General features: G+C 36.6%; 4 protein-coding genes across 4 annotated transcripts; all 4 read right to left on the bottom strand.

Annotated features, from left to right (window-relative positions):
• Positions 1-5,396: 5,396 nt before the first annotated feature.
• Positions 5,397-8,317, bottom strand: LOC126618997 (glutathione S-transferase U19-like). Its single transcript, XM_050287247.1, has 2 exons — positions 8,003-8,317; positions 5,397-5,713 (listed from the first exon to the last, which is right to left on the bottom strand). The coding sequence occupies exons 1-2, from the start codon at positions 8,315-8,317 to the stop codon at positions 5,660-5,662; spliced, it is 369 nt and encodes a 122-aa protein (XP_050143204.1). The 3' UTR covers positions 5,397-5,659.
• LOC126618981 (18.2 kDa class I heat shock protein-like) lies at positions 5,927-6,685 on the bottom strand. Its single transcript, XM_050287224.1, has one exon. The coding sequence runs from the start codon at positions 6,568-6,570 to the stop codon at positions 6,106-6,108; it is 465 nt and encodes a 154-aa protein (XP_050143181.1). The 5' UTR covers positions 6,571-6,685; the 3' UTR covers positions 5,927-6,105.
• Positions 8,318-12,755: 4,438 nt separating the features above from the next.
• On the bottom strand, positions 12,756-13,530 carry LOC126618971 (18.2 kDa class I heat shock protein-like). The gene has a single exon (XM_050287212.1). It carries the CDS (start codon positions 13,400-13,402, stop codon positions 12,938-12,940), a length of 465 nt encoding a protein of 154 aa, XP_050143169.1. The 5' UTR covers positions 13,403-13,530; the 3' UTR covers positions 12,756-12,937.
• A 1,930-nt stretch (positions 13,531-15,460) lies between these two features.
• Positions 15,461-16,204, bottom strand: LOC126618961 (18.1 kDa class I heat shock protein-like). Its single transcript, XM_050287201.1, has one exon. The coding sequence runs from the start codon at positions 16,051-16,053 to the stop codon at positions 15,586-15,588; it is 468 nt and encodes a 155-aa protein (XP_050143158.1). The 5' UTR covers positions 16,054-16,204; the 3' UTR covers positions 15,461-15,585.
• Positions 16,205-25,514: the final 9,310 nt, after the last annotated feature.

The raw sequence follows: 25,514 nt of genomic DNA, 5'->3' as shown, positions 1-25,514 counted from the left end.
CAAAAGCTCTAGCTTCAAAAACTTCATTTACAGAGCTTTAGCTTTAAAAGCTTCATTTACAAAAGCTCTAGCTCCAAAAGCTTTATTTACAAAGCTCTAGCTTCAAAAGCTTCATTTACAGAGTTCTAGCTTCGAAAGCTTCATTTACATAGCTCCAGCTTCGAAAGCTTCATTTACAAAGCTCTAGCTTCAAAAGCTTCATTTACAAAAGCTCCAACTTCGAAAGCTTCATTTACAGAGCTCTAGCTTCAAAGCTTCACTTGCAAAGCTTCACCTACAAAGCTTTAGTGCAGGATTGTAATATCCCAAGAATTTATTATCGAATAAGAGAAATATTTGGAAAAAATATGTTGTGCTTATTTATTCAAAAGGTTTTCATATGAAGGTAGTGAATGTCATTGCGATTTTGTATAATCTTTCAGATGATTTTTCGGAGTGTAGGTTTTAATTGAATTTACAAGCTGGACCAATGGCGAATCACCACATGACAGCTTCTGAAGGTGGCAGCAAAATGATATGATCCGGGTTCTTAAATAAGTGCCAAGTCTACCACTTGGCAGTTTTTAGTTGGACCTTAAGAAAAAGATAGAATTATGTTGAAACGTGGCAAGTGGACATTGGACCACAAATGAAGAAAGCGGTGCAGGTGCACCTATATATTGGATCGAAAGACCTGATGGTCTTTCTTCTTCTCTTCACGGAAAGATGCAAAGAGGAAGCAATGAGCTTCATCTCCTTGTCTCAACCAAACACCAATTTTCTCTTAACTTTTGATTTGGAAGTCCGAATTTGATTCTGCTTTCATGGGGAAGAGTACTACAAATCTCAAGTAATAATTTATGGATTTACTGCAGATTTTGAAAGTTGCCATTTTTGGGATTTATTCCTACACAAACTTTAATCTTCAAATTTAAATGTTGTTTATGGTGGATTAAGCTTATTGGAAGCTTAACTAAACGAATTGAGGTTAATTTCTTTATGGGCTAGCTGCTGCAAACCCTAGAATTATTTCATGGTTTTTAAACCTTGATATTTTGTGGCTGTTACGAAATTAAGGGAACTTGGTGAACTTGAATGGTGATTTGGTACTTAGAGATCATGATAAATGGGTTTGGACATGTTTTGGATTGAAAGACAGGAGGAACCAATCTTGAAAATAGCCATGAATATCACTATTCACGCTGCAGGGACCAAACTGAAATAGAAGTTCAGATTTTGGGCCATTTTACAGTTCTCTGAAAGTTAGGGGTAGTTTTGTTATTACCCAAAGGCTTGGGACAAAACTGTGATTTTAGAATTGTTTTGTGGGCAAATGCTTGTTGGTAGCATGTATATAATTGAGAAATTTTTTAGGACCCAAATAAGAAAGAAAAATGTTTTAAGGGTCCAACTAAGATAAGGTGATGTTAAGCCTAATATCAGAATTCTAAAATAAAGGAGTTTATATTGGTTGTTAGATATAGGGATTATACAATGATATAGTTTATTTTTGGATCAGGGACTCCAGTTACCACGACGGTTGTGTTTAATTGAGGTGTTGGTAAGGGACATTGTTTGCTTGCTTTGGACTCTAGGTAGGGGAAATACGGCAGACCTTTACGGAGATTGGCTTTATTAAATTTCGTGAAACATTATATTATTATCGATCTTGTTGGTTGATTAATGTGATATGGTTTACTAATTGGACAAATACTGCTCTTGTGTGTTTACTCGTTATTGGTTACGGAATTATTGGTGAAGTTATATTCGCTGAGAATATGTTGTGGTACATGTGAATGATGAAATGAGATTATTTGTGCATCACTCATGTGTGAGAATAGTTGGAAGTTCGGTGTTGAGGAAGGAATTCTGGAAATGAGGGTAGTTGGAAATATCTTTTGTGTAGTTGAGCCAAACTCTTAGCAGGTATCATGTCTCAGGTGAGCCCACAGTGCACAGATTCTTTAAGGGTAATTCAGGACTGGCAACGAAGAGTTGGGGAAATTGGGACAATTGAGTTACAGGGGGTTAATTTGTATATTAAAACATTCGAACCACCACTGCAGAGGTAAAATGCACGGTATGGGACGTGCAGGTTCACATGTTTTATTATATGAATTAACGGGCAGAGATGAAGAGTTTTGCATTGCATTCATGCATTGTTATCGAGAATGATTTGGTACTTGATTACATGATTTTATAACACGTAATTTAGTATTGTCAATTTTACTGTGGTAAGGTTATGTCCCTACTGAGTTGTTGAAGCTCACCCCTCTATTGTTATGCAGGTTTACTAACTAAACTGTTAAAAGGGTAGATGGGATGAGACGAGATAGATGTGAGGCTAGAATTTGTATTTATTTATTTAGCCTTGTAAAGAATTATTGAGTTATTTTAAATAAGAAGAATTTTATTTTCCAACCCGTTTCCGTTTTATTTTATTTATTTAGTTTTTAGTTCGCGTTTTGGACTTGGGATCGAATTTTCCACCTACCCCGGGTCCGGGGTGTGACAAGGATATACAAATACCATCTCCGAACAACCGCCACTTCGGCCCATACATGGATTCAATTTGAAGTCTCTAGTCAACAGACCCTATTGACTGAAAACTTAAGGGACTACATTATGTACCATATATTGGGCCTCAACTGGGCCTCATGAAAAATACTTGGGGAACTCTAACCCATTATTTATGTATTGAGGAGCGAGTCCTTATTCTATAAAAGTGACTCCTTTCTTTCATTAGAGAACATCCATTATTCATGTACTGAGGAGCGAACCCTTATTTTATAAAAGGGACTCCCTCACCTTCATTAGAGAGTATCGCCGCCAGCTAAGCAACCACCTCGCCACGAGCATCACTCCTAACCCATCACTTATGTATTGAGGAACGATCCCTTATTCTATAAAAGAGACTCCCTTACCATCATTAGAGAGCAGCGTCGCCAGCTGAGCAACTGCCTCGCCGCGAGCATCAACTCTAGCTCATCATTTATGTATTGAGGAGCGATCTCTTATTCTATAAAAGGGACTCCCTCACCATAATTAGAGAGCATCGTCGCCAGCTGAGCAACCGTCTCGCCGCGAGCATCAACTCTAGCCCATCACTTATGTATTGAGGAGCGAGCCCTTATTCTATAAAAGTGACTCCCTCACCTTCAACGCCACAAGCCGAGCCAACCAAGGCAACATAAGCCACAAACCGAGCAGCCTCGCAATATGTGCTACTTCTAGTTGAACATTATTTCAGATTGAGCACCGCTTCATATCGAGTATCAGTCCTAGACGACATCTAGTTACTTCGGCCCACACATGGACTGAATTTCAAGTCTCCAGCCAAAAGACTCTCTTGACTGAAGACTTGGGGGACTACTGTTTGTACCATACTTAGGGCCTCTGTATTTAGACCTCGTATAAATACTCAGGGGACTCAAATGTAATTATGTAATAAATGAAGGGGGAAATGTGTAATAAGTGAGGAACCCTTAGTCTATAAAAGGGGCATCATCACCCTCACAAACGGAAGGGTCTCAGATCCCTAAAGGGAGGCATCACTCTCACATTACAGAGGCTCTCACCCTCACAATCCTCTGATAAACAGAGAAATACAATATCAGTGTGGACATAGCCCGAACATTGGGATGAACCACGATACATCTTGTGTTATTTACTTTCTTGCAGATTCACGGTCGGATTTACGTTGTTCCAAGACCCCTCCGGTTTTGTGCATCAACAAATAGCATGTAGGTCAATTTAATAAAATAATAAATTAATCATAAAAAGAATGATTAAAACGTAATACTCCCTTGAATGAAGAATAAACTCTCTTTAGCGTAGCATCAAGAGCATGCTGATAATGTATTGTAGGCATAATTGACTGAACACTTATGAATGCCAGAGAGAGGGGGTGCATCACATAGAGAGAGAAGAGATAAATGTGTAATTGTGAGGTGTGTGTTATATCATCTCATAGTGCCTTTATTTATAGTAGTAGTGAAGGTAAATTCCTTACCCCAATAGAATTACAACTCTAAAAGAATAATATGTAGTCTAAAATATATGGTAGAATCACATAAGGATATCATATATATGTTAGGATTTACACAATTAAATTCCCAATCTAATAGGACTGCAACACTATCAATATATAAGAGTTTTCACCCCTAATATTACCAATCATTTTGGGATAAAACCCAACACTAAGCCATACGTGGTTAAGTTGGGATCATATCGGTGATAGATCATGCTTAGGCCTATAAAGTTTCACAAAAAGCTCCAAAAAATTAGATGAAAATAAAATTGAAACATTAAACGATAAACTACAACTTTTTATCATAATTTATGTACAAACAACAATTCATGTAATCCTTTTTTCATCATTTTTAGCAAGATTACTAATCCCTTACAATTGAGAAAAGTCATTTCTTCAACGCATAGAATGAATTTAAAGACATAAACTGTTCTAGAAACGCGCTTTGTACGGTTTAAATAACCATCATCAGCATAACTTAGAAGGCTTTTGATTCAAGAGTTGTTGCCCATTTTTTAGTTGTGTAAGAAAGAGATAGAATTTCACTAATTGGTAGCACAAAGAAGCACAAAGAAAGTCTCGTCCTGACCTGGGGTTCGCTTGAGTCAAAGGAAGGTTCTGCTCCTTCATTCTTTTTATTTTTATTATTTTTATTATTGATTGCAGTCCTGTTTGAACCCGTCCCAGTAACGACCAACTAATCTCTTCAATGTTCGATTTAACTCTATGTTAGAACATTTCTGTGAATGCTATTCTAATCTAAGTGGCCTTATTCTAGGTCTTATTCTATGTCCCATGCTAGGAAGCATTACTCCTCTTTTCCTTCCAAATTCAAGAATACGACCGATACAAAGTTGAAAAAGCTGCTATATGGACATCTACCTAGGGAAGGTCGAAAGTTGAAGGAAGTCAAATTTTATTTCTCAGTATTTTTGTCATCAATTACTTTTCCCTAGGGTTTAGGGTTTGATCATCATTTCACTATACCTATAAAGTAATTGCAAGATGACTTGGACATATGTCTAGTGTCTACGTGTATGCACATTATTGTACCTTGCTAAAATTCACAACAAAAGATATGTCAGCTCTAGTCTGCAAGTAAAATACAGCAGTTGATTTCATTTAAATAATTGATCTCGTTTAGGATGGAATCAATCTCGTTTTGCATCCAGGGTTAAGATGACCATGGAAGTACCCAAAAGCTTTGTTTTATATTAAAACGGTACAACACTTTTAATATCCAAACTAAAAACCAAAAGAAACAAAAGAAACAATCACCGGTTTAAAATTGCAAACACAACCTTGTTCACGAGTCAAACCAAAAACAGTTGAAAATAAGAAAAACTAATAAAAATGATTTGAAAACTTTGAGTTTTAACGGTAAAGATAAAATAAAAGGTAAAATAAATAATAGCATGATTAATTTTTTAATATAAAAATATGATTTTTCGTTAAAATAAACAATACTGAAATCTTTTCATTAAAGTTTCCTTGAAAATATAACCTTGAAAATAAACCAAAAACAGCAGCTAGGAATTTCGACCACTGTAGGACCCTGTCCTAATTAAGCAACTTCGAGCATTCGCCATATGCTCTTGGAGTAAGAAAGATGTCTTCAATGTCGTCTTTGCTGGACTGTCGACTTGAGCATTACTTCTCCCATACAAAATTTGCATCTCTAACTTTCTTCTTTGCCTGATACACCTCTGCAACCTTCGTAGGACGCACGAGCTCAGCAGCTGGTTCCCAATAGCAGTAGCACATGTGAAGATCGAAAGAATCTTTGTCAATTCCATGCGCAGGTGTTAAAGTTCTAGACTTTAACAGCAAGAGAATTGCGCCATGAACGGTCATCTTCTTCATATTCGTGGAAAACAAATTAAATAGACCTTCTCCCAGAGACACTTCTTGGAAATATAATGTAAACTTTTATAAAGATTTATTATAATATTTAGAATAAGAATCCATACATGACAATTGACACGCCATATCACTCATCTCACATACAGAGAGACTCGGAAATACACACAAGCAGAACTTAACACCACACCAAAACAGAGCTCAAAAGTAGCCGATCGAGGTTACGCGAATTTAGTTTAACCGGAAATGTCAATGGCCTTGACCTCAGGCTTCTTCTCCTCCTCTTTCGGCACAGTCACAGTCAGCACCCCATTCTCCATCGCCGCCTTCACCTGATCAAGTTTCGCGTTCTCCGGCAGCCTGAACCTCCTCATAAACCTGCCGCTACTCCTCTCCACCCTGTGCCACTTGTCGTTTTTCTCCTCCTGCTCCCGGCTCCTCTCGCCGCTGATTTGCAGGACCCTCCCGTCCTCCACCTCCACTTTCACCTCCTCCTTTTTTATCCCCGGGAGGTCCGCCTTGAAGATGTGGGCCTCCGGGGTCTCCTTCCAGTCGATGCGGGTGTTGGCGATGGCGGTGGTTTCACGGGCGGATGAGGGGATGTTGGCCAGATCGCCGAAGCCCTCGAAAGGGTCCCAGATGTCCAGAGAGAAGGGGTCGAAGACGTTGCTTCGTCGTCCGCCAAAGAGACTGAGAGCCATTAGATGGTGGGTTTGAGTTGGGTTTTTGCTGGGTGTGAATTCGTAGGATTTGGGCGAGAGATTTTTGCTTAGATTGCTTTGGATAATTCTATCTGATGAGGAGGGTTGGGGAGTGAGTTGTATATATATAGGATGGCACAGAAGGTTTCTCTGAGAACTACAGAAAGTTCTGCAGCAATCCAGAAGGGAAAAATACAATAAAAACAGAGAGTTCCATCAGCTTCCACCAACTTCTCGGAAGTGCCTTTTTTGGGGGGCTCCAGTTCTGCTGTCATTTAAAATGTGTCTTATTTATCTCTTTTTCTTTAACTTAAAACTTAATTCTATTAACTTTATTTACTTAACATTTAAATTTAAAAAAATCCAAAATAATGAAAAAATATTGGGTTAACGAGGTGAGCAAATCTAAATCGGATTCTTCACCTTCTTTTTTGGTTTGCTGCGACAATCGCGAGGATCAGAAAGAACAACACTTTTGGTTCTTCCTCCTCTGCATCACAGATTTGTAGAGATTGTAGCCATGGAAGGAAGAGAGAGAAAGAAAGGGGCTTTGTGGGTTGGTTTTTGTTTCAGCTTTGACTATTCTACTAGTCGGTAATCCGAGCTCCATCACTGCCGGGGATATAGTGCATGATGATGATTCTGCTTCGAAGAAGCCTGGGAGCGAGAACAATTTCGTTTTGGTAAAAGTTCGAACTTGGATTGATGGAGTTGAGGCAAGTGAGTTTGTTGGTGTGGATGCTAGATTTGGAACTACGATTGTTTCAAAGGAGAAAAATGCACAGCAAACTCGCCTTGTTCTTTCTGATCCTTGCGATTGTTGCAGCAAACCAAAAAAGAAGGTGAAGAATCCTATTTGGATTTGCTCATTTCGTTAACCCAACAGTTTTTTATTATTTTAGTTTTTTTTTTAATTTAAATGTTAAATAAATAAAATTAACAAACTTAAATTTTAAGTCAAGTTAAAGAATACATGTCAACATATTAACAAGGAGACTCATATTAGATACATTTTAAGAGACAGCAGATCTGGAGCTTTTTTGGGTTAGTTCCTTTTCAGCCAAAACATAGTGGGTACTTAAAAACCCCTTTTTTTAATATTTTTTTTTCCAAATTGGTACTTACAAAATTAAGTATCATGTTAAATTGAACATAGATTTTTTTAAAATAAAATAAAAAAAGCATATTTAAGGAAAAAATATACTAAACTTAATTATGTTGTGAAATTGCCACTTTGTACTATGGTCTAATAATATTCTTATTCACTTGTAAGTGAGAAGTCTTAGATTCGATTCTTGCAAAGGGCGAATTTGAACCAAATTATTACTAGCCCATTGTGAGGCTAAACCTATCCCCTTCTTTTTAGTGTAGATAATATCACTTGTTAAAAAAAACAACAAAAAAAATAAGTAAATTAATGAGTAAAAATCACCTTCTTGTTGACAAAGTCAGCCCAGAACCTGGCCTGGGCTGTGAGGTAAGAGTCAAAGGGCAAGAGTGGAGGCTTATCATTCCAAACCTCATCAATGTACTGAAGCGCAATGAGGGAATCATAGGCTGGTTTTCCATTGTGAATGAGAACCGGGATCTTCTTGTGAACCGGGTTCATCTGCAGCAACAATGGGCTCTTGTTCCACAAGTCCTCATCTTTGTACTCATACTCGATGCCCTTTTCTGCCAGAGCAATCCTCAGCCTCATCCCAAATGGGCTTGGCCAGAAATCCAACAACACCACCTCATCCGCCATTGAAGGGTTTAAAAAACCCTTGCTTCTAATTTATTTCAATTTTTTGACTCACAAATTTCAAATAACAAAAATTGCATAATGCATGAAACGTATATATATATTGAAAGGTAAATATAATTTTAAGTGGTTCATGTATCATGAGAAATGTTTTCACGCTTCATGGTCGTTTCAAATATCTTCATTTATTTTAAATATACCTGATTGGCATAAAACAACAAAAGCCTTTAAATTTGTAGAACATGCTTCTCGGAAATCCGGAATTGCATCTCCAATGTGTTGTATCACGTTCAACAAATAAGAAATTAAATTGAATCAATAGCATGTAGGTCAATTCAATAAAATAATAAATTAATCATAAAAAGAATGATTAAAACATAATACTCCCCTGAATGAAGAATAAACTCTCTTTAGCGTAGCGTTAAGAGCGTGCTGATAATGTATTGTAGGAATAATTTATTGAACAATTATGAATGCCAGAGAGAGAGAGAGAGGGGGTGCGGCACATAGAGAGAGAGAAGAGATAGATGTGTAATTGTAAGGTGTGTGTTATATCATCCCATAGTGCCTTTATTTATAGTAGTAGTGAAGGTAAATTCCTTACCCCAATAGGATTACAACTCTAAAAAGATAATATATAGTCTAAGAGATATGGTAGAATCACATAAGAATATCATATATATGTTAGGATTTACACAATCAAATTCCTAATCTAATAGGACTGCAACACTATTAATATATAAGAGTTTTCACCCTTAATATTACCAGTCATTTTGGGATAAAACCCAATACTAAGCCATACGTGGTTAAGTTGGGATCATATCGGTGATAGATTATGCTTAGGCCTATAAAGTTTCACAAAAAACTCCAAAAAATTAGATGAAAGTAAAATTGAAACATTAAACGATAAATTACAACTTTTTATTCATAATTTTTGTACAAACAACAATTCATGTAACCCTTTTTTCATCATTTTTAGCAAGATTACTAATCCCTTACAATTGAGAAAAGTCATTTCTTCAACGCATAGAATGAATTTAAATACCAAGTTGATCTTGAAGTGCCGATTGGTGTGTGAAGACTAGAGATTGGTTCTGTGCTGATGATGGTGACCTTTAGTTGAGCGGGGTAGGAATTGGGGATTAGGGAAAAGGATCATCTCCGGATCCACTTTGTGGGGATCATAGGGATCCTTACATCCTAGTTGTTTATCGTACATCGTGCGGCCAGTTTTCGTTAGGTACTAATTGTGTTTAATTTTAAATAAAAAAAAGTCAGATGATTTTTTACTACACGATGCACGATGAATGACTAAAATGTGCGGATCCCTAGAATCCTCACAATTTAGATTTGGATGGGATCCAAGTCCGGGGATTAGGGAACTATATTGCTTGGGGTGGACTTTCTTTGAAAGTCGAACTCTTTTTTTATTTTTTATTAAAAAAATGGTGAGGCTCTCAACCTCCCACGTGACCTAGAATGAGTTTTCAAACACCACATCAGTGCTCACCGTTTTATTTAAGAGTAATGCTAGAAAAACTAAATTTTTAGACAAAATTTATAAACTAAATGACATGAAAGTTAATGATTGGATTATTACTTAAGTATTGATAAACGTGCTCATTTCCTATTAGTGACACATCATTTAGTTTGCAAATATTTTTTACAAATTTAATCCCCCTAGCATTACTCTTTACTTAAATGATTAATGTGACTTTATAGCACGTGACCTAGGATACCGTTTAAAAAAGAATTGGTCTTCTTCTTGTTCTTCTTCTCTCCATCTAGTTTGCAAAAAGCTAGAACATTATGCAGTCGTTGCTCTTTCCCTTCACTGCCCAAACTTGGGTGGTCCTCGGAAGTTTTCAATTATCCGAGTATTCGGGTGGTCCTGAAACCACCTAGGTCCCTTAATAAATCCGCCTTTGGATGGAAGAGGATTTTGGTGATGGCAAGTACAAGTAAGGGTAGCCACTGGCGCATGGGGAGGCTAGCATGGGTGAATGCTTAGGTTGCTGGCGCACGGGACTGCATGGATTGGGGTGGATGAGGACATAGTCACTGCTAGTTTCTTTGTTTTTAGGTTTTAGTTTTATTAAAAATTTAATGGGGTGAAGATTAGGCGAAATGGGTGGTACACGTGTTGAGAAATTAGAGAGGAGACACCATAATTAGGGACAACAGACCTGCGACCGTGAGAGAGGAATGAGACGACATGAAAGAAGGGCTCAAGTGTATAAGAATGGCGTATTCACCCTTAGCATGTGACTTTTTAATACTAATTATGATGGGTTTTCTTCACTAATTATGATGAGTTTTCTTGCCTTATAAGTAATACAAAGCCTATAATTATTTGATCTCCAAATCCTTGTGGAATTCTACTTTAAGTTTACACAATCACATTTCTAATTAATGATTCTATTCACAACACTCCTACTTAAGTATGTACAACTTAAGAAGTAGCTGCATCATTTCTTCGTGATTAGGTGATGTGGTTGTTGTTGTCAACTATCGGTAAAAACCTTGCTATGGGATAACTAGTAGACTTACAGAGAAAAATTGAGTTAATACAAGATATCGATATTTCACATATTCAGAGTGGTTATTAAAACACACAAGCGTATGACCAGTCGATACACGTATCATTGTCTTCATAAATCGTTGTTGGAACATCAACGATGTAAGAAAAATCACATAAAGTTTTAATGTGATCAATCACGCGCTTTAGCCAAAATCATTCATGCGATACTTTGCACAGGCTAAAATCTCAGTGTGATTTAAAGACGTAGCCACTAAGTCCTGTTTGGTTGATATGCACAATATTGCAATATCTCTAATGATAAAGACATAAACCGTTCTAGAAACGCACTTTGTACGGTTTAAATAATCATCATCAGCATAACTTAGAAGGCTTTTGACTCAAGAGTTGTTGCCCATTTTTTAGTTGTGTAAGAAAGAGATAGAATTTCACTAATTGGTAGCACAAAGAAAGTCTCGTCCCGACCTGGGGTTGGCTTGAGTCAAATGAAGGTTCCGCTCCTTCATTATTTTTTATTTTTTATTATTTATTGCAGTCCTGTTTGAACCCATCCCAATAACGACCAACTAATCTCTTCAATGTTCGATTTAACTCTATTTTAGAACATTTATGTGAATGCTATTCTAATCTAAGTGGTTTTATTCTAGGTCTTATTCTATGTCCCATGCTAGGAAGCATTACTCCTCTTTTCCTTCCAAATTCAAGAATACGACCGATACAAGGCTGAAAAAGCTGCTTTATCAATATCTACTTAGGGAAGGTCGAAAGTTGAAGGAAGTCAAATTTTATTTCTCAGTATTTTTGTCATCAATTACTTTTCCCTAGGGTTTAGGGTTTAGAATTTAGGGTTCGATCATCATTTCACTGTACCTATAAAGTAATTGCAAGATGACTTGGACATATGTCTAGTACCTATAAAGTAATTGCAAGATGACTTGGACATATGTCTAGTGTCTACGTGTATGCGCATTGTTGTACCTTGCTAAAATTCACAACAAAGGATGTCAGCTCTAGTGTACAAGTAAAATACAACGGTTGATTTCACTTAAGTAATTGACCTAGTTTAGGATGGAATCAATCTCGTTTTGCCTCCAGGGTTAAGATGACCATGGAAGTACTAAAAGCTTTGTTTTATATAAAAGGACAAGGATTATCTGCCCTCTTACTTCCAATGCCCTTCTGTGCCTTCGTTTTATGTGGTCACGATTAAACCACGTCAACATTTTATATTATTTTTTTATAGAAATAATAAGACAAAAATAAATAGTAATATAAAATATTAACGTGATTTAACCACCGTGATCACACAAACAGGAAGGCACAGAAAGGCACGAGAGTGGAAGGGCAGACAATCCACGTCCTATATTAAAACGGTACAAAACTTTTAATATCCAAACTAAAAACCAAAAGAAACAAAGAAACGATCACCAATTTAAAATTTGAAAATATAACCTTGTTCACGAGTTAAACCAAAAACAGTTGAAAATATAACCTTGAAAATAAACCAAAAACAGCAGCTAGGAATTTCGACCACTATAGGACCCTGTCCTAATTAAGCAACTTCGAGCATTCGCCATATGCTCTTGGAGTAAGTAAGATGTCTTCAATGTCGCCTTTGCTGGACTGTCGACTTGAGCAGTACTTCTCCCATACAAAATTTACATCTCTAACTTTCTTCTTTGCCTGATACTCCTCTGCAATCTTCGTAGGTCACAGCTCAGCAGCTGGTTCCTAATAGCAATAGCAGGTGTGAAGATCGAAAGAATCTTTATCAATTCTATGCGCAAGTGTTAAAGTTCTAGACTTTAAGAGCAAGATCATCGCGCCGTGAACAGTCATCTTCTTCATATTCGTGGAAAACAAATTAAATAGACCTTCTCCCAGACACACTTCTTGGAAATATAATGTAAACTTTTATAAAGATTTATTATAATATTTAGAAGAAGAACCCATACATGACAATTGACACACCATAACATATCACTCATCTCACATACAGAGACTCGGAAATACACACAAGCAGAACTTAACACCACACCAAAACAGAGCTCAAAAGTAGCCGATCGAGGTTATGCGAATTTAGTTTAGCCGGAGATGTCAATGGCCTTGACCTCAGGCTTCTTCTCCTCCTCTTTCGGCACAGTCACAGTCAGCACCCCATTCTCCATCGCCGCCTTCACCTGATCAATCTTCGCGTTCTCCGGCAGCCTGAACCTCCTCATAAACTTGCCACTGCTCCTCTCCACCCTGTGCCACTTGTCGTTCTTCTCCTCCTGCTCCCGGCTCCTCTCGCCGCTGATCTGCAGGACCCTCCCGTCCTCCACCTCCACTTTCACCTCCTCCTTTTTTATCCCCGGGAGGTCCACCTTGAAGATGTGGGCCTTCGGGGTCTCCTTCCAGTCGATGCGCGTGTTGGCGATGGCGGTGGTTTCACGGGCGGAGGAGGGGATGTTGGCCAGATCGCCGAAGCCCTCGAAAGGGTCCCAGATGTCCAGAGAGAAGGGGTCGAAGACGTTGCTTCGTCGTCCGCCAAAGAGACTGAGAGCCATTAGATGGTGGGTTTGAGTTGGGTTTTTGCTGGGTGTGAATTCGAAGGATTTGAGCAAGAGATTTTTGCTTAGATTGCTTTGGATAATTCTATCTGATGAGGAGGGTTGTGGAGTGAGTTGTATATATATAGGATGGCACAGAAGGTTTCTCCGAGAACTACAGAAAGTTCTGCAGCTATCCAGAAGGGAAAAAAACAATAAAAACAGAGAGTTCCATCAGCTTCCACCAACTTCTCGAAAGTGCCTTTAGTTACTTTTTGGTCCCATTTGGTACGTGAGACGAGAGCCGTTCCGTCCCACGTTTGATTGCGCTTAAAAATGTGGAACGGGTTGTCCATGGGACGAAATTTGGCTGATTTTTCGTTCCACCTCTTTCTCCTAAAACGACCCGTTCCACATTCGGGGAACACAAATTTATAACATTTTATGACAAAATTTCTCCTTATCTTTTTCAATATTTACATCATCCGTTCCGTCCCGTCTGCGTACCAAACAGTACCTTTCGGCCCAAAACATAGTTGGCACTTACAAACCTTTTTTGATTGATTGATTTATTTTTTTTATAATTAATTTTATTTTATTTTATCCAAATTGGTAATTATAAAATTAATTAAATTAAGTATCAGTTAAATTGGACATAGATTTTTTTCTCAAAAAAAAAAAAACCGTATTTAAGGAAAAAAAAAATACTAAATTATGTTGTGAATCTAATTTTACAAGTAGGTGAGAGAGGACTGAAGGTTTGATGTCCCCAATATGATGTTTTCTTTGTGTCTCTTTGATGTCCCCAATACGAGGAACACCTTTAGTTTAAATAAACATCATTACTTTCAAACCGACTAGTTATTTATCCAAATCTTGGTTGACAATAATTTTTTAATCCTTGTTGGAAAAGGTTATATTTTCAGTTTTTTAGGCGAAGCGAGGTGTTATCATATTACTAAATTCGGCACACTAAAAGTCGAATTTGATATTGAACTTCACAGAACTAGCAACCTTGTTTTTAGACTCTAGAACCCGAAGATCGAGACGTGTTCCTTTTTCAGCCGCAGTCGCAAGATCAATAAGTCAGTAATATGCCTAACGTCACATCAACATATTTTACTTTCCGACCAAATTCGGCCGACGAGTTAACATACCCCGTATTTAATCGAATGATGTAATTAGCTTATTAATTACTAAGCATGTGTGCGACGTAAACTAGGTAGTTTTTAAAATCAACAATTTCACAATTCGTAAAATCTACACTAGGTCTATAGACGACTTAGGCTTATATATAGAATAATTTCATAAGCTAATATAATTACAGTTTTAATCCTACACTACACATGTACGCCGCAAGCCTTAAGTTCGATAACCGGGATGGTGAGCCGGCAATTTGATAATTTGCGACAGGAGCTTTGCAAATGCAGTGTTTCTTGCAGATAACAAACACACATCCGACCGTATCTTTTTTGTTTTGGGCCACGCTGTTGGTTGGGCTTTGGTTTGTTCGGCTGGTCCATTTTGCTTGTCATTGTACTTTGGTCTGGACCTTTGGTTGTTTAGTCTGTAAGTTTGTGTGCTTCTTGTATCTTTGTTGGCCTTGTACTTCGGCTTTGTCCTGGAATAATATTAAATAGATCTTAACCTGAATGTTCAAACCGTCATGCTACAACGAGTTAAGACTCAAAAACACAAAATAAAACTAACCATGCAATCTGATATACATTGTAACCATATCAACCAGACAACTAATTTTTCCATAAAATATATCTAAAAATAAATAAATTGAATCGGCCACATAAACAAAAAAAAATTAAAACTTTCATATTCAATCAATCACATGTTCAAGAAAAACATCAATTGATCGAAGACTCAAACTAAAACCAAGAGAAACAATCACCAATTCAAAATTTGAAATTATAACCTTGTTCACAAATCAAACCACAAATAGCAGCTAGGAATTTCGACCACCATAGGACTCTTATTCGTAGTAAGTAGATCTCCATATTCGTGGTATAAAATTAAATAGATCTTCTCCAAGAGACACTTCTTCAAAAATAAAATGGACTCAGCTTTTATAAAGATTTATAATAATATTTAGAATAAGAAGCCATACATGAAAATTGACACATCAGATCACTCATCTCACACACAGATACTCGGAAATACACAGAAGCAAAAATTAACACCACAAGAGCTTAGCCGGAAATGTCAATGGCCTTGACAGCAGGCTTCTTCTCCTCCTCTTTCGGCACAGTCACAGTCAGGACCCCATTCTCCATCGATGCCTTCACCTGATCAATCTTCGCGTTCTCCGGCAGCCTGAACCTCCTCATAAACTTGCCACTGCTCCTCTCCACCCTGTGCCACTTGTCGTTCTTCTCCTCCTGCTCCCGGCTCCTCTCGCCGCTGATCTGCAGGACCCTCCCGTCCTCCACCTCCACTTTCACCTCCTCCTTTTTTATCCCCGGGAGGTCTGCCTTGAAGATGTGGGCCTCCGGGGTCTCCTTCCAGTCGATGCGGGTGTTGGCAATGGCAGTGGTTTCGCGGGCGGAGGAGGGGATGTTGGCCAGAGTGCCGAAGCCCTCGAATGGATCCCTGATGTCCAGGGAGAAGGGGTCGAAGAAGTTGCTTCGTCGGCCGTTGCCAAAGAGACTGAGAGCCATTGGATGATGGGTTAGAGTTGGTTTTTGCTGGGCGTCAATTCGAAGAATTTGAACGAGAGATTTTTGCTTAGATTGCTTTCGACGATCTTATCTGACAAAGGTGGGTGCGACAGTGGTTGTATTTATAGGTTGCCAAAGAAGGTTCAGGTGTTTTCATGGTTCTTTGAGAATTACAGACAGTTGTATGGTCCAGGAAAAACCGAAAGAAAAAGAAAAAGAAAAGAAAAACAAAGAGTTCGGTTCCATGAGCTTCCATCAACTTCTTGAAACTTCAGTTTTTGGGAAAAACAAAATAATATCAATTTCAAGAAGGGCTGCCCAGTGCACTAATTTGGGGTAGCTACTATCCAGCCCAAAATTTTTGTGAAGTTTTAACGAAAAGCCTGCGGTAATGTTAATTTTAATGAAAAATTATATTTTTACACTAAAAAGTTAAACATGGTACTATTCATTTTACCTTTTATTTTGTTCTTATTATTAAAACTCAAAGTTTTCAAGCTCTTTTCATAAATTTTCCTAAAATTTAATTGGTAGTAAAAAATAGAGAAAATTAGAATGCCCTCCGTCTTTTCTATAGTTGTTAGATTAAACATTCATTCCTTTTAAAGATTTGATTAATGTGTTTTGATCAATTGCCACCTCAATAATTTTTTATTTATTTATTTTCCACATCATTAATATAAGTTCATTTATATAGACACATAAGGTAACTTAGCAACTAATTGCCTATAATATAGAAATTTTATTTTCTCAATCCCCTTCCACGCATTAAATGACATTTTTAATAAAATAAAAAAAAATTAATTAACTAATTCCTCATTTTCTGATTATCGGTATTTAAAAAAAAATCTCTTTCTATTAAAAATGTCTCAATAAAAAGTCTTCAATACATATTTTTTTTCATGTATAGATATATAAAAAATATACTTAAAACTTATGGTATATTTGAGAACAAAAGTATTGACTTTTGGTACATTTAGATTTCAAATGTACCGAGAAACCAAATGCACCAAAAATTCAAATGTACCATAAAACCAAAGGAAAACTAATGAAAATGGCTTGAAAACTTTGAGTTTTAATGGTAAGGACAAAATAAAGGGTAAAGTGAATAGTACCAGAATTGACTTTTTAGTGTAAAAATGTGGTTTTTCGTTAAAGTGAACAGTACCGGGAGCTTTTCGTTAAAGTTTCCTAAAACCAAATGTACCCATTATTATGTAACCCTTTTGGTACATTTAGATTTCAAATATACAATTTACAAAGAAACCAAATGTACAAAATTTCAAATGTACCATAAATCCAAATGTGCCCATTGTTAGGTAACCATTTTGGTATGTTTAGATTCCAACTGTACCAAAAGACCAAATGAACAAAAAATCCCAAATGTACCACAAAACCAAATGTCTCTATCAGATAACCTTTTTGGTACATATACATTCCAAATGTACTGAGAAATACAAAAAATCAAATCCACTATAAAACTAAATGTGTCCATATTATAGGTAACTAGACATAGCTATATAATCAAACAAATCTTTATTATGTGTTGGATCTTCTAAATAATAAGATCTGATTTTTTTTTTTATAAATATTCTACTATATTCACACAAAAAAGTAAAAATTATAACAAACAATAAAAAAATGCATAGAGATGGATAATAAATGCATAAATATAGGGATAATAGGAAAAGAAAAAAAAAGAAAACGAAATGCCCAGGAGAAGTCGTGAAAAACTAAAATTCTAAACAAAACTGAACTTATGTGAAAAACTGAAATTAATAACCAAAATTTTAGGAAAATGTTTGATCAAAATTTCAAAAGGAATGTATGTTTAGTCTAAACAAAATTAAAAAACGAGGCGCCTATATCAAAACGCCTCTAAAAAAAACCCATTTGGTTTTGCATGTGACTTGTTGGATTGGAGGTTTCTGTAGCTGTTCAAGATTTATCTAAGTCAGATTATATTTTACCTATAAAAATTAAAATCTAATTAAAATCTAACGATAGAAGCATCCAGAGTATCTCATATTTCATAATACTATACATTTTTTTGACGTTATTGTTTGTTTGTCTGGCTTTGAAAGTGTTGTTATTTTAGTCATTGTATGAATTGCTAAAAACATGAATTATGCATAGGTGATGGAATTTATTATTAAAAAAAAAACTAATGAAAAAGCCTTGAAAATTTTGAATTTTAACGATAAAGACAAAATAAAGGGTAAAGTGAATTGTACCATGATTGACTTTTTAGTGTAAAAATATGATTTTTTGTTAAAGTGAACAGTACTAGAAGTTTTTTGTTAAAGTTCCCTTATATGGTAGTCTTAATTATACATTTTTCGACAATTGTAAGGGGGCACGGGAAAAAACATAGAATAATTCTAAAAAATGTGATAATGATGATGGACCACCATTTTCTTTAAACATAACGGGACAAACGAATCATTATAATTCATGATATAATTACATAATACAGAAAAGGAGTTTCAGTAAACAAGAACTGGACTTTAGTTTCAGAAAACAAAAGATTTATAATGATAAAATGTGTTTAACCAAGCCATCCAAAGACTGGTATGAAGAGCCACCTTCTTTGAGGCAAAGATTTGCCTTTTCCATCAACTTTAATGCTCTCTTTTTTATCTCTTCCCCTTCTTTTTCAACCATCAGTATTCTAATTGTTCTTTCAACCTCACCTCTCTCAATCCCGTGCTCCAAGTACAAAACCAAGTTCATGCATTAAACATCCAATAATTGTATATTAGGGTCGTATTGTTTTAAGATTTTACATAAAATTCTTGGTCTGGTTTTAAGCTTTAAATCTGTTTTTAGACCAAGCTTTTGGATTCAGGTTAGATTTTCCTTCAGTTCAATTGAATCTAGATTTGCATTAATTCATGATAACATCATTTGCATAAGTTGATATCGGTGCCACAAGGTGAAAAGGTCAAGAAGAGCTGCCACTTCGTGAAGACCGAAGGAGTTCATCTCGTGAAAGGCAAGGTTGCACAAAGGTAAAGTTGCTCCATAGATAAGGATTTAGGAATAGAGCTTGTATGGTCTTTGTATGAACCTTTATTTACACTAGTGGATTGGACTCAGTGGTTAATCCCTGGTTTTTTAACCCAGAGGTGGGTTTTTCCAGGCCAAAAACTTCTCGTGTTATTGTTATTCTTGCTCAAATATCTTGTGTTCAAAGTTATTTACATTGTGTGATATGTCTCACATACATATACATGCCACAGTTATCTCATGACTATTTAATTGTATGTGTTCACAATCTTGCTCATTTGACACATTAATAACTTAGATCGATATGAGGCTTTGCTGACTAGGATATCTTATGGTAATTGAAGTTGGTTATTAAATCTTTGATTTATTGAATAACAAATCAGTTTTAGTTGACTAGTGGGCTTGACTAGTCAGTTTAGCATATTATTATTTTTACTTACAAGATATTCCGTCTGGTACCAATTTCAGTGAGGCTAAGCTCAACCCCTCCCCCTTAGTGTAGATTGTTGTAAACATTCCTAGTTTAAGTATGATTGTGTAAATCCTAGATAAGATTTGATTCTAGTTATCCTTTCCTATTACAACTTGTATTACTTGGAGAAGAAGGAATATCTTCTCTCCCTTTACTACTATAAATAAAGGCACAATGTAGGAGGGATAACAACACACACATTCCCCTACAATTCTACAAACACACATCTCTCTCCTCTCTCTCTCTGCCGCCGGCCCTAGTCCATCTGTCAGATAAAATAGACCACAACACGTTATCAGCACGCTCCTACCGCTGCGCTTAGGAATCTGACGTTGGAAATTTTTTCTGCATCAAACCAGTTCATCCATATCATCACGCAATCAGGTTCTTTCCAAACAACGGCTTTTAACTCGATATTTTGCAAGCCCTGATAGCATGAACATTCACCATGATGCATGACCCAACTTTACGTTTTACGTATTTTAGATTCTACATAAATTGTGTATGCTTCATAATCAAAATTGCTACAATTATGTGAATTTGATATTTGTCATGAATTGAATCCTACATATGTACATGCATTGAAACTATTATTTGCATATGCATCAACGTAAATATGTGATTCATTAAAATTATACATGCATATAATATTATTGAGAAAAAAAAAAAAAAAAAAACGAGAAAAAAAAAAAAAATTTTAGGGCTGCACACAGCAGCCCATTCCCCTCTTCTCACCCCGTGGGCCTGTAATCCCACCCGAGGGTTCTTGGCCTATATTTTTAGGCCCCGAGATTTTATTATTTAATTTTTTTTAAATATGGGTTTTTATATTTTCACCCACACTTTAATTTGGCCCCGAAGACCAAAAATACATTAATTTACTTATCATTATACAATATTTTTGCATATATTCTTTGCATATTTGTTTGCATATATATTTGTGTTTGCCTGCAGGAATATATGAACCTGAAGTTCATAATTACTTTGAAACCCGAAGTTTCTTATACACATGCCTTGTTTGAAAACCCGAAGTTTTCACTTAAATATATCACCCATGAAAACCCGAAGTTTTTCATGCAAAATTAAACCAATACATGTCTATTAGAACCTGTATGTTCTACTCCTATGTGAATGGATTGATTTTTCTCCATTACACTAACCACATCTTGTTCATCCATTTTGTGATAGGAACATGTCGAATTTGAACAAACTCGACTTCACCGCTTTGGAGGTTTCTGGAAGGAACTACCTCAAGTGGGTTCAAGATGTGAAGCTCCACCTCACTGCAAAGAACTTACGTCCTGCTATTGAAGAAGCAACAGATAAACCTGTTGGCGAGGCTGAAAAAGCCACTGCTATGATCTTCATTCGAAGACATATCCATGACGCTCTACAAACTGAGTACCTTGCTGAGGAGGATCCACGTGCATTATGGGTCGCTTTGGCTGATCGTTTCGATCACCAAAAGGACATATTCTTGCCTGAAGCAAGACACGACTGGCAGCACTTGCGCTTCCAAGACTTTAAGTCTGTGAATGAATATAATTCTGAAGTTTGTCGAATCCGATCACTTCTCAAGTTTTGCAATGAAACTTTGACTGAAGAGGATCTCCTGGAGAAGACCTACTCGACCTTCTCTGCTTCTAATATTGTCCTGCAGCAACAATATAGAGCTCAGAAGTTCACTAAGTTCTCGGATTTGATCTCTGTTTTACTTCTTGCTGAAAAGCAGAATCAGCTGTTGATGAAGAATCATCAAGCTCGACCTACTGGGGCTACTGCTGTGCCTGAAGCACATTATAGCACTAATCAACACCCAAAACGCCAAAAGAGGCGTGGTAAGGGCGGCCAGAAGCCATCCCACCAAGGTCAACAGAGCCAAGGCCCATCCAAGGGAGGAAACAAAGCCCAGAAGCGCCCAAACCTCGCTCCCAAGGCCCCAAACTTCAAGAATAAGGGCAAAACACCTGCCACAATGAATGACGATATGTGCTATCGTTGTGGTTCCAAGGACCATTGGTCCCGTATTTGCCGTGCTCCCAAGAAGGTTGTGGATGCATATCATTCTCGTCGTACGAAGTTTGAATCAAACTTCCTGCAAGTGGACGAACCGGAGACTACAAAGATGGAGGTTTCTGATTTTCAGGAGGATACCACTCCTATGGAAGATTAGAATCTTAGACATAGACTTATTTTTCAGTTAAAATAAGACAATTGGGGCCGAATTCCACCTTGTGGCCGAACCCCACCTTGTTTTTTGGTTGATTTTGAACAATTTTCCTTTATGTTTTGGATTATTAGTTGGCGATTTATTTTGGATATTACGTTTTTAATCCTTGAATAAATGAAATTATTTTGAATTGATACTTGTTTTTATAAACTTTTATGCATGTAATCTTATACAACATCTTTAAAACATTTCAATCTCATACCATTAGCATAATTTCATTTCAAACAACCGTTAGAAAATTTGTTAAGTTTGCGATTAAGTATTGACGTGGTAACAATATATTCCGCATTTAACGTTGTTGTCAACTTCTACCACATGGCCTTAACAACTAATAAAATTTATTGAATTATTAAAATTTTCAATTAATTTAATATTTAATTATTAAATCTCAATTTTTTTAATTTGATAGCCAAATCAACTATTCATCATCTAAGTCTTCGTATCTCCCTCTTTCCCTCTAAATTCTCAAAGAAACCACTCTGAAACCCTAAAATGGCACTCCGGCCACAATTAAGACTCAGACGAAAGTGATGCTTCACCGCCGTTCCCTCACGATCCCTCCTCTTAAACCTGAATTTTTCTCATCTTACAACGGCATGGTCACAGTGCCCTCTGACAACGCATTTATGTTCGATCTCGGCTTTGGGTTAGGTGCCGCTGAAACTGCGAGTTAGAGCTCACCTTCGACGACTTGGACGACCTCTACTCTTTTCCGTGGCTGAGGATTTCCTCATCCCCGACAGCTTAGAGCTCGGCGCGGCTATGTCACATTCGAGGTCTCCTGAATCTTGTAGCTTCACGGTTTCAGTTTTGGCGATGACAAGAGTGAGCGTTGCTGCAGAGACTTGGGTTTCGATTTCCTCCTCCCTGACGGGGCTCTTCAATTCGAGCGCTTGGGGTTTGAAAATCACCAAGCCGAGACTTGGGGTTGTTCCAAGGGAAACATTGAGCCATGATAGTGGTTTGACGTTGACGGGGAACGGTGGTGAAGCCGTCGTCTGAGTCGTCTGGGTGCGTCAGGAAAATCATCAGAGAAGGCGATGAACAGTGGCCACAACCACTGAGTTTGGGGCTGTGCGAGATGAAGAATTTTAGAGAGAAAGAGGGAGAGAGAGATGAATTCGGTAATTTTGTTTTAATTTAGTTTTTTAATTGATTTTTAATATATAATTATTATCGCCACTGTAAAACCCGTTTCTGGATTTTATTATTGTAAACTACGTATTTATATTATCAAGATTTTATATTATTTTTTAGAAATTTATAATAATAATATTAACTTTATATTTTAATTAAACTAATTACGAAGTTTCAATTTTGGTCAATTATTAAAAATTTGTAGACCTTACGAGGTCATATTACGTAGAATTGGACAGAGCTTGATCCTACGAGCACATAGGTGAAAATTGTTTGTGAATCAGAGTTAAAATGAAGATATTAGAGATGTTTTAGTTGTGAAAAAAATAAAAAATAAAAAAAAATAAAATAAGGACTAGAAGCTGCCGGATGGTAGCGAGAGAGAGAGGGAAAAAAAGAGACGCGTGAGAGAAAATGAGGGAGAGGGTGACCAATCAGAGGGAAGGAAATGAGGGAAAAAGGAGAGGAGACCCAGACCCCCTTGACACGGACCCGTTTCTGGCGACGAATTCCGACGATTTTCCATCGATTATTTTGATGAAATCTACCTATACACCACCTGAAAACATCACAACATCATTCCTTCTTCCATTTACGCCAAAAACCCGAGCCATTTTGGCCATATTTTGTGAAGATCGAAGTCGACAACTTTGAGAGTGCCACGACAGCGATCTGCTGTTCTTGCAACCTTTACTGACAACCACTGATGTGATTTTAAACTAACCTAATAAATAGATTAATTCAACCCAAATTTACTCGCAAGTGCACGAATCAGTTGTAGTGGAAACATGTAAATACGAGATCAAATCCACCGGAGTTGATTTGACAATTTAATCCTATAACTATTACTTAACAAGTTGAAATAAAGATTGAGTTTGTATCGAAGATTAATTAAAATTAATGATGATTAAACAGAAATATGATTGAGAACAAATATAAGAAAACACTAAGGTTTTGATTCCACCACTAATTGCCATACCCTAGTATCCAATTGTCAACTCATGAATTATCAAATTAATGAAAACAACTTCCGTACATATGTCTGTGGTTAGGTACACATGCCAATAATTTCCCAAATAGATGTGAATTTTACCGTGGCCAGGCTTAAACTCAATTATTCCTACAGTCTCTATATCCATGGTCCGGTATACACAAACATGTAGAAATCCAATTAAACAAAGTGAGAAACAAATTAACCACTTATCAACTTGGTCACGTCAAACAAATAGCTAATTTTCTAGGAAGCCACACAATCCAATATTCGTCTACGGGCGGATCAAAATATAAGTTCATGATTCTCATTCACAAAGCATTGATAGAATCCAATTCATGGTCAGAAATAAATTCATATGCAAATAATTTTAATATCAAAATCCTAGGCTATGGTCAAGCACAAAGAACCAAATATCAAAATTGCATTTCTACTAGTGAATGAAAACTAATCATCAATATGAAATTCACAAATTAAACAATCAAATAACTAGAGTAATCATAATTAGGGCTTCCTCTTAGCCTTAGCTAAGAGTTTAGAACCCCATGAACAAAGATTTCATCGTAGTCCTATGGAAAATATGCATAAAATAAAACTTGGAAAGAACCGAATTACTGGTGCTCTACTGCTGCCTTCTGTGTTTCACGCCAGAAAGCCAAGGAGTAGGAGTCCCCCACCTGTTATATTTGCTGCTTTCCCTCCTTTTTATATGTGCCTCTAGTCCAAGTTTTCTAAAAGGATAGGAGTTCAAACAATTTGAAATTCCTCATTTGAAGTATCTCCACTGCCTCACTTAAAAGCCACAGATTGGAATTGGTTTTTGGTCCACATTGGTAAAAAAATCACCTCGCCTATTGGTCTTCAACCTAAAAATAAAATACACTACTACAAAATTACCCATTATTGGCACAAATAAAAACGACAAGAAAATGCTATTACTATCGGATTTTAAGCAAAATCCGACATAAAATGGATGCAGTGACGGATATAATAAGCGACAGATTTGCCAGCGTTAGGAAATGAATTTTCCGACAGAAAATACTCTAAAACCGACAGAAATTGTGTCGGATATAACCGACAGAAATATCTGTCAGAAAAAACCGACAGAGAATATATTAATAATTAATAAATAACAGCATTTTCTGTCGGATAAAACCAACCGAAAATATAATTTCTAACTGGCAAATGGTTTACTGCTTATAATTAAACTTCTAACTGGTGTTTTATTTGAAGTTCTGAGCCTTCTGGCTTAATAATGTGCTTTTCTGAAAAGCATTCTGACCACACTTTGGAACTTGCTTGCTTTCTGTATAAAGCCAAAAGAAAGAAAAGAAGCGAACAGATTATGGTGTGTTTTCCTAGTTCATGGATAAGCCTTTATTCAATCAAACATACAATCTTCAAAAGCAGTATAGAGAATATATTTAAAAAAAATTAAAAAACATGAGAGCATAATTAGGTTCAAAAAGACCAAATTGCATAATAAATTGGGCAATCCTGCTTCTCTGCACCCACTCCACAATACAATCTCCATGGTAAAGATGTGAGCACGGCATCCGAGTTGCTTCTAAGCTAATCATCATCTCCTCCCTGCAAATAGAACACATTGTTGAGGTTTCGAC

Source organism: Malus sylvestris, chromosome 1 (assembly GCF_916048215.2).
Source record: "Malus sylvestris chromosome 1, drMalSylv7.2, whole genome shotgun sequence".
Lineage (NCBI taxonomy): Eukaryota > Viridiplantae > Streptophyta > Magnoliopsida > Rosales > Rosaceae > Malus > Malus sylvestris.
The sequence above is the reverse complement of the archived record's forward strand: the minus strand, read 5'-3'. Positions and strand labels throughout refer to the sequence as shown.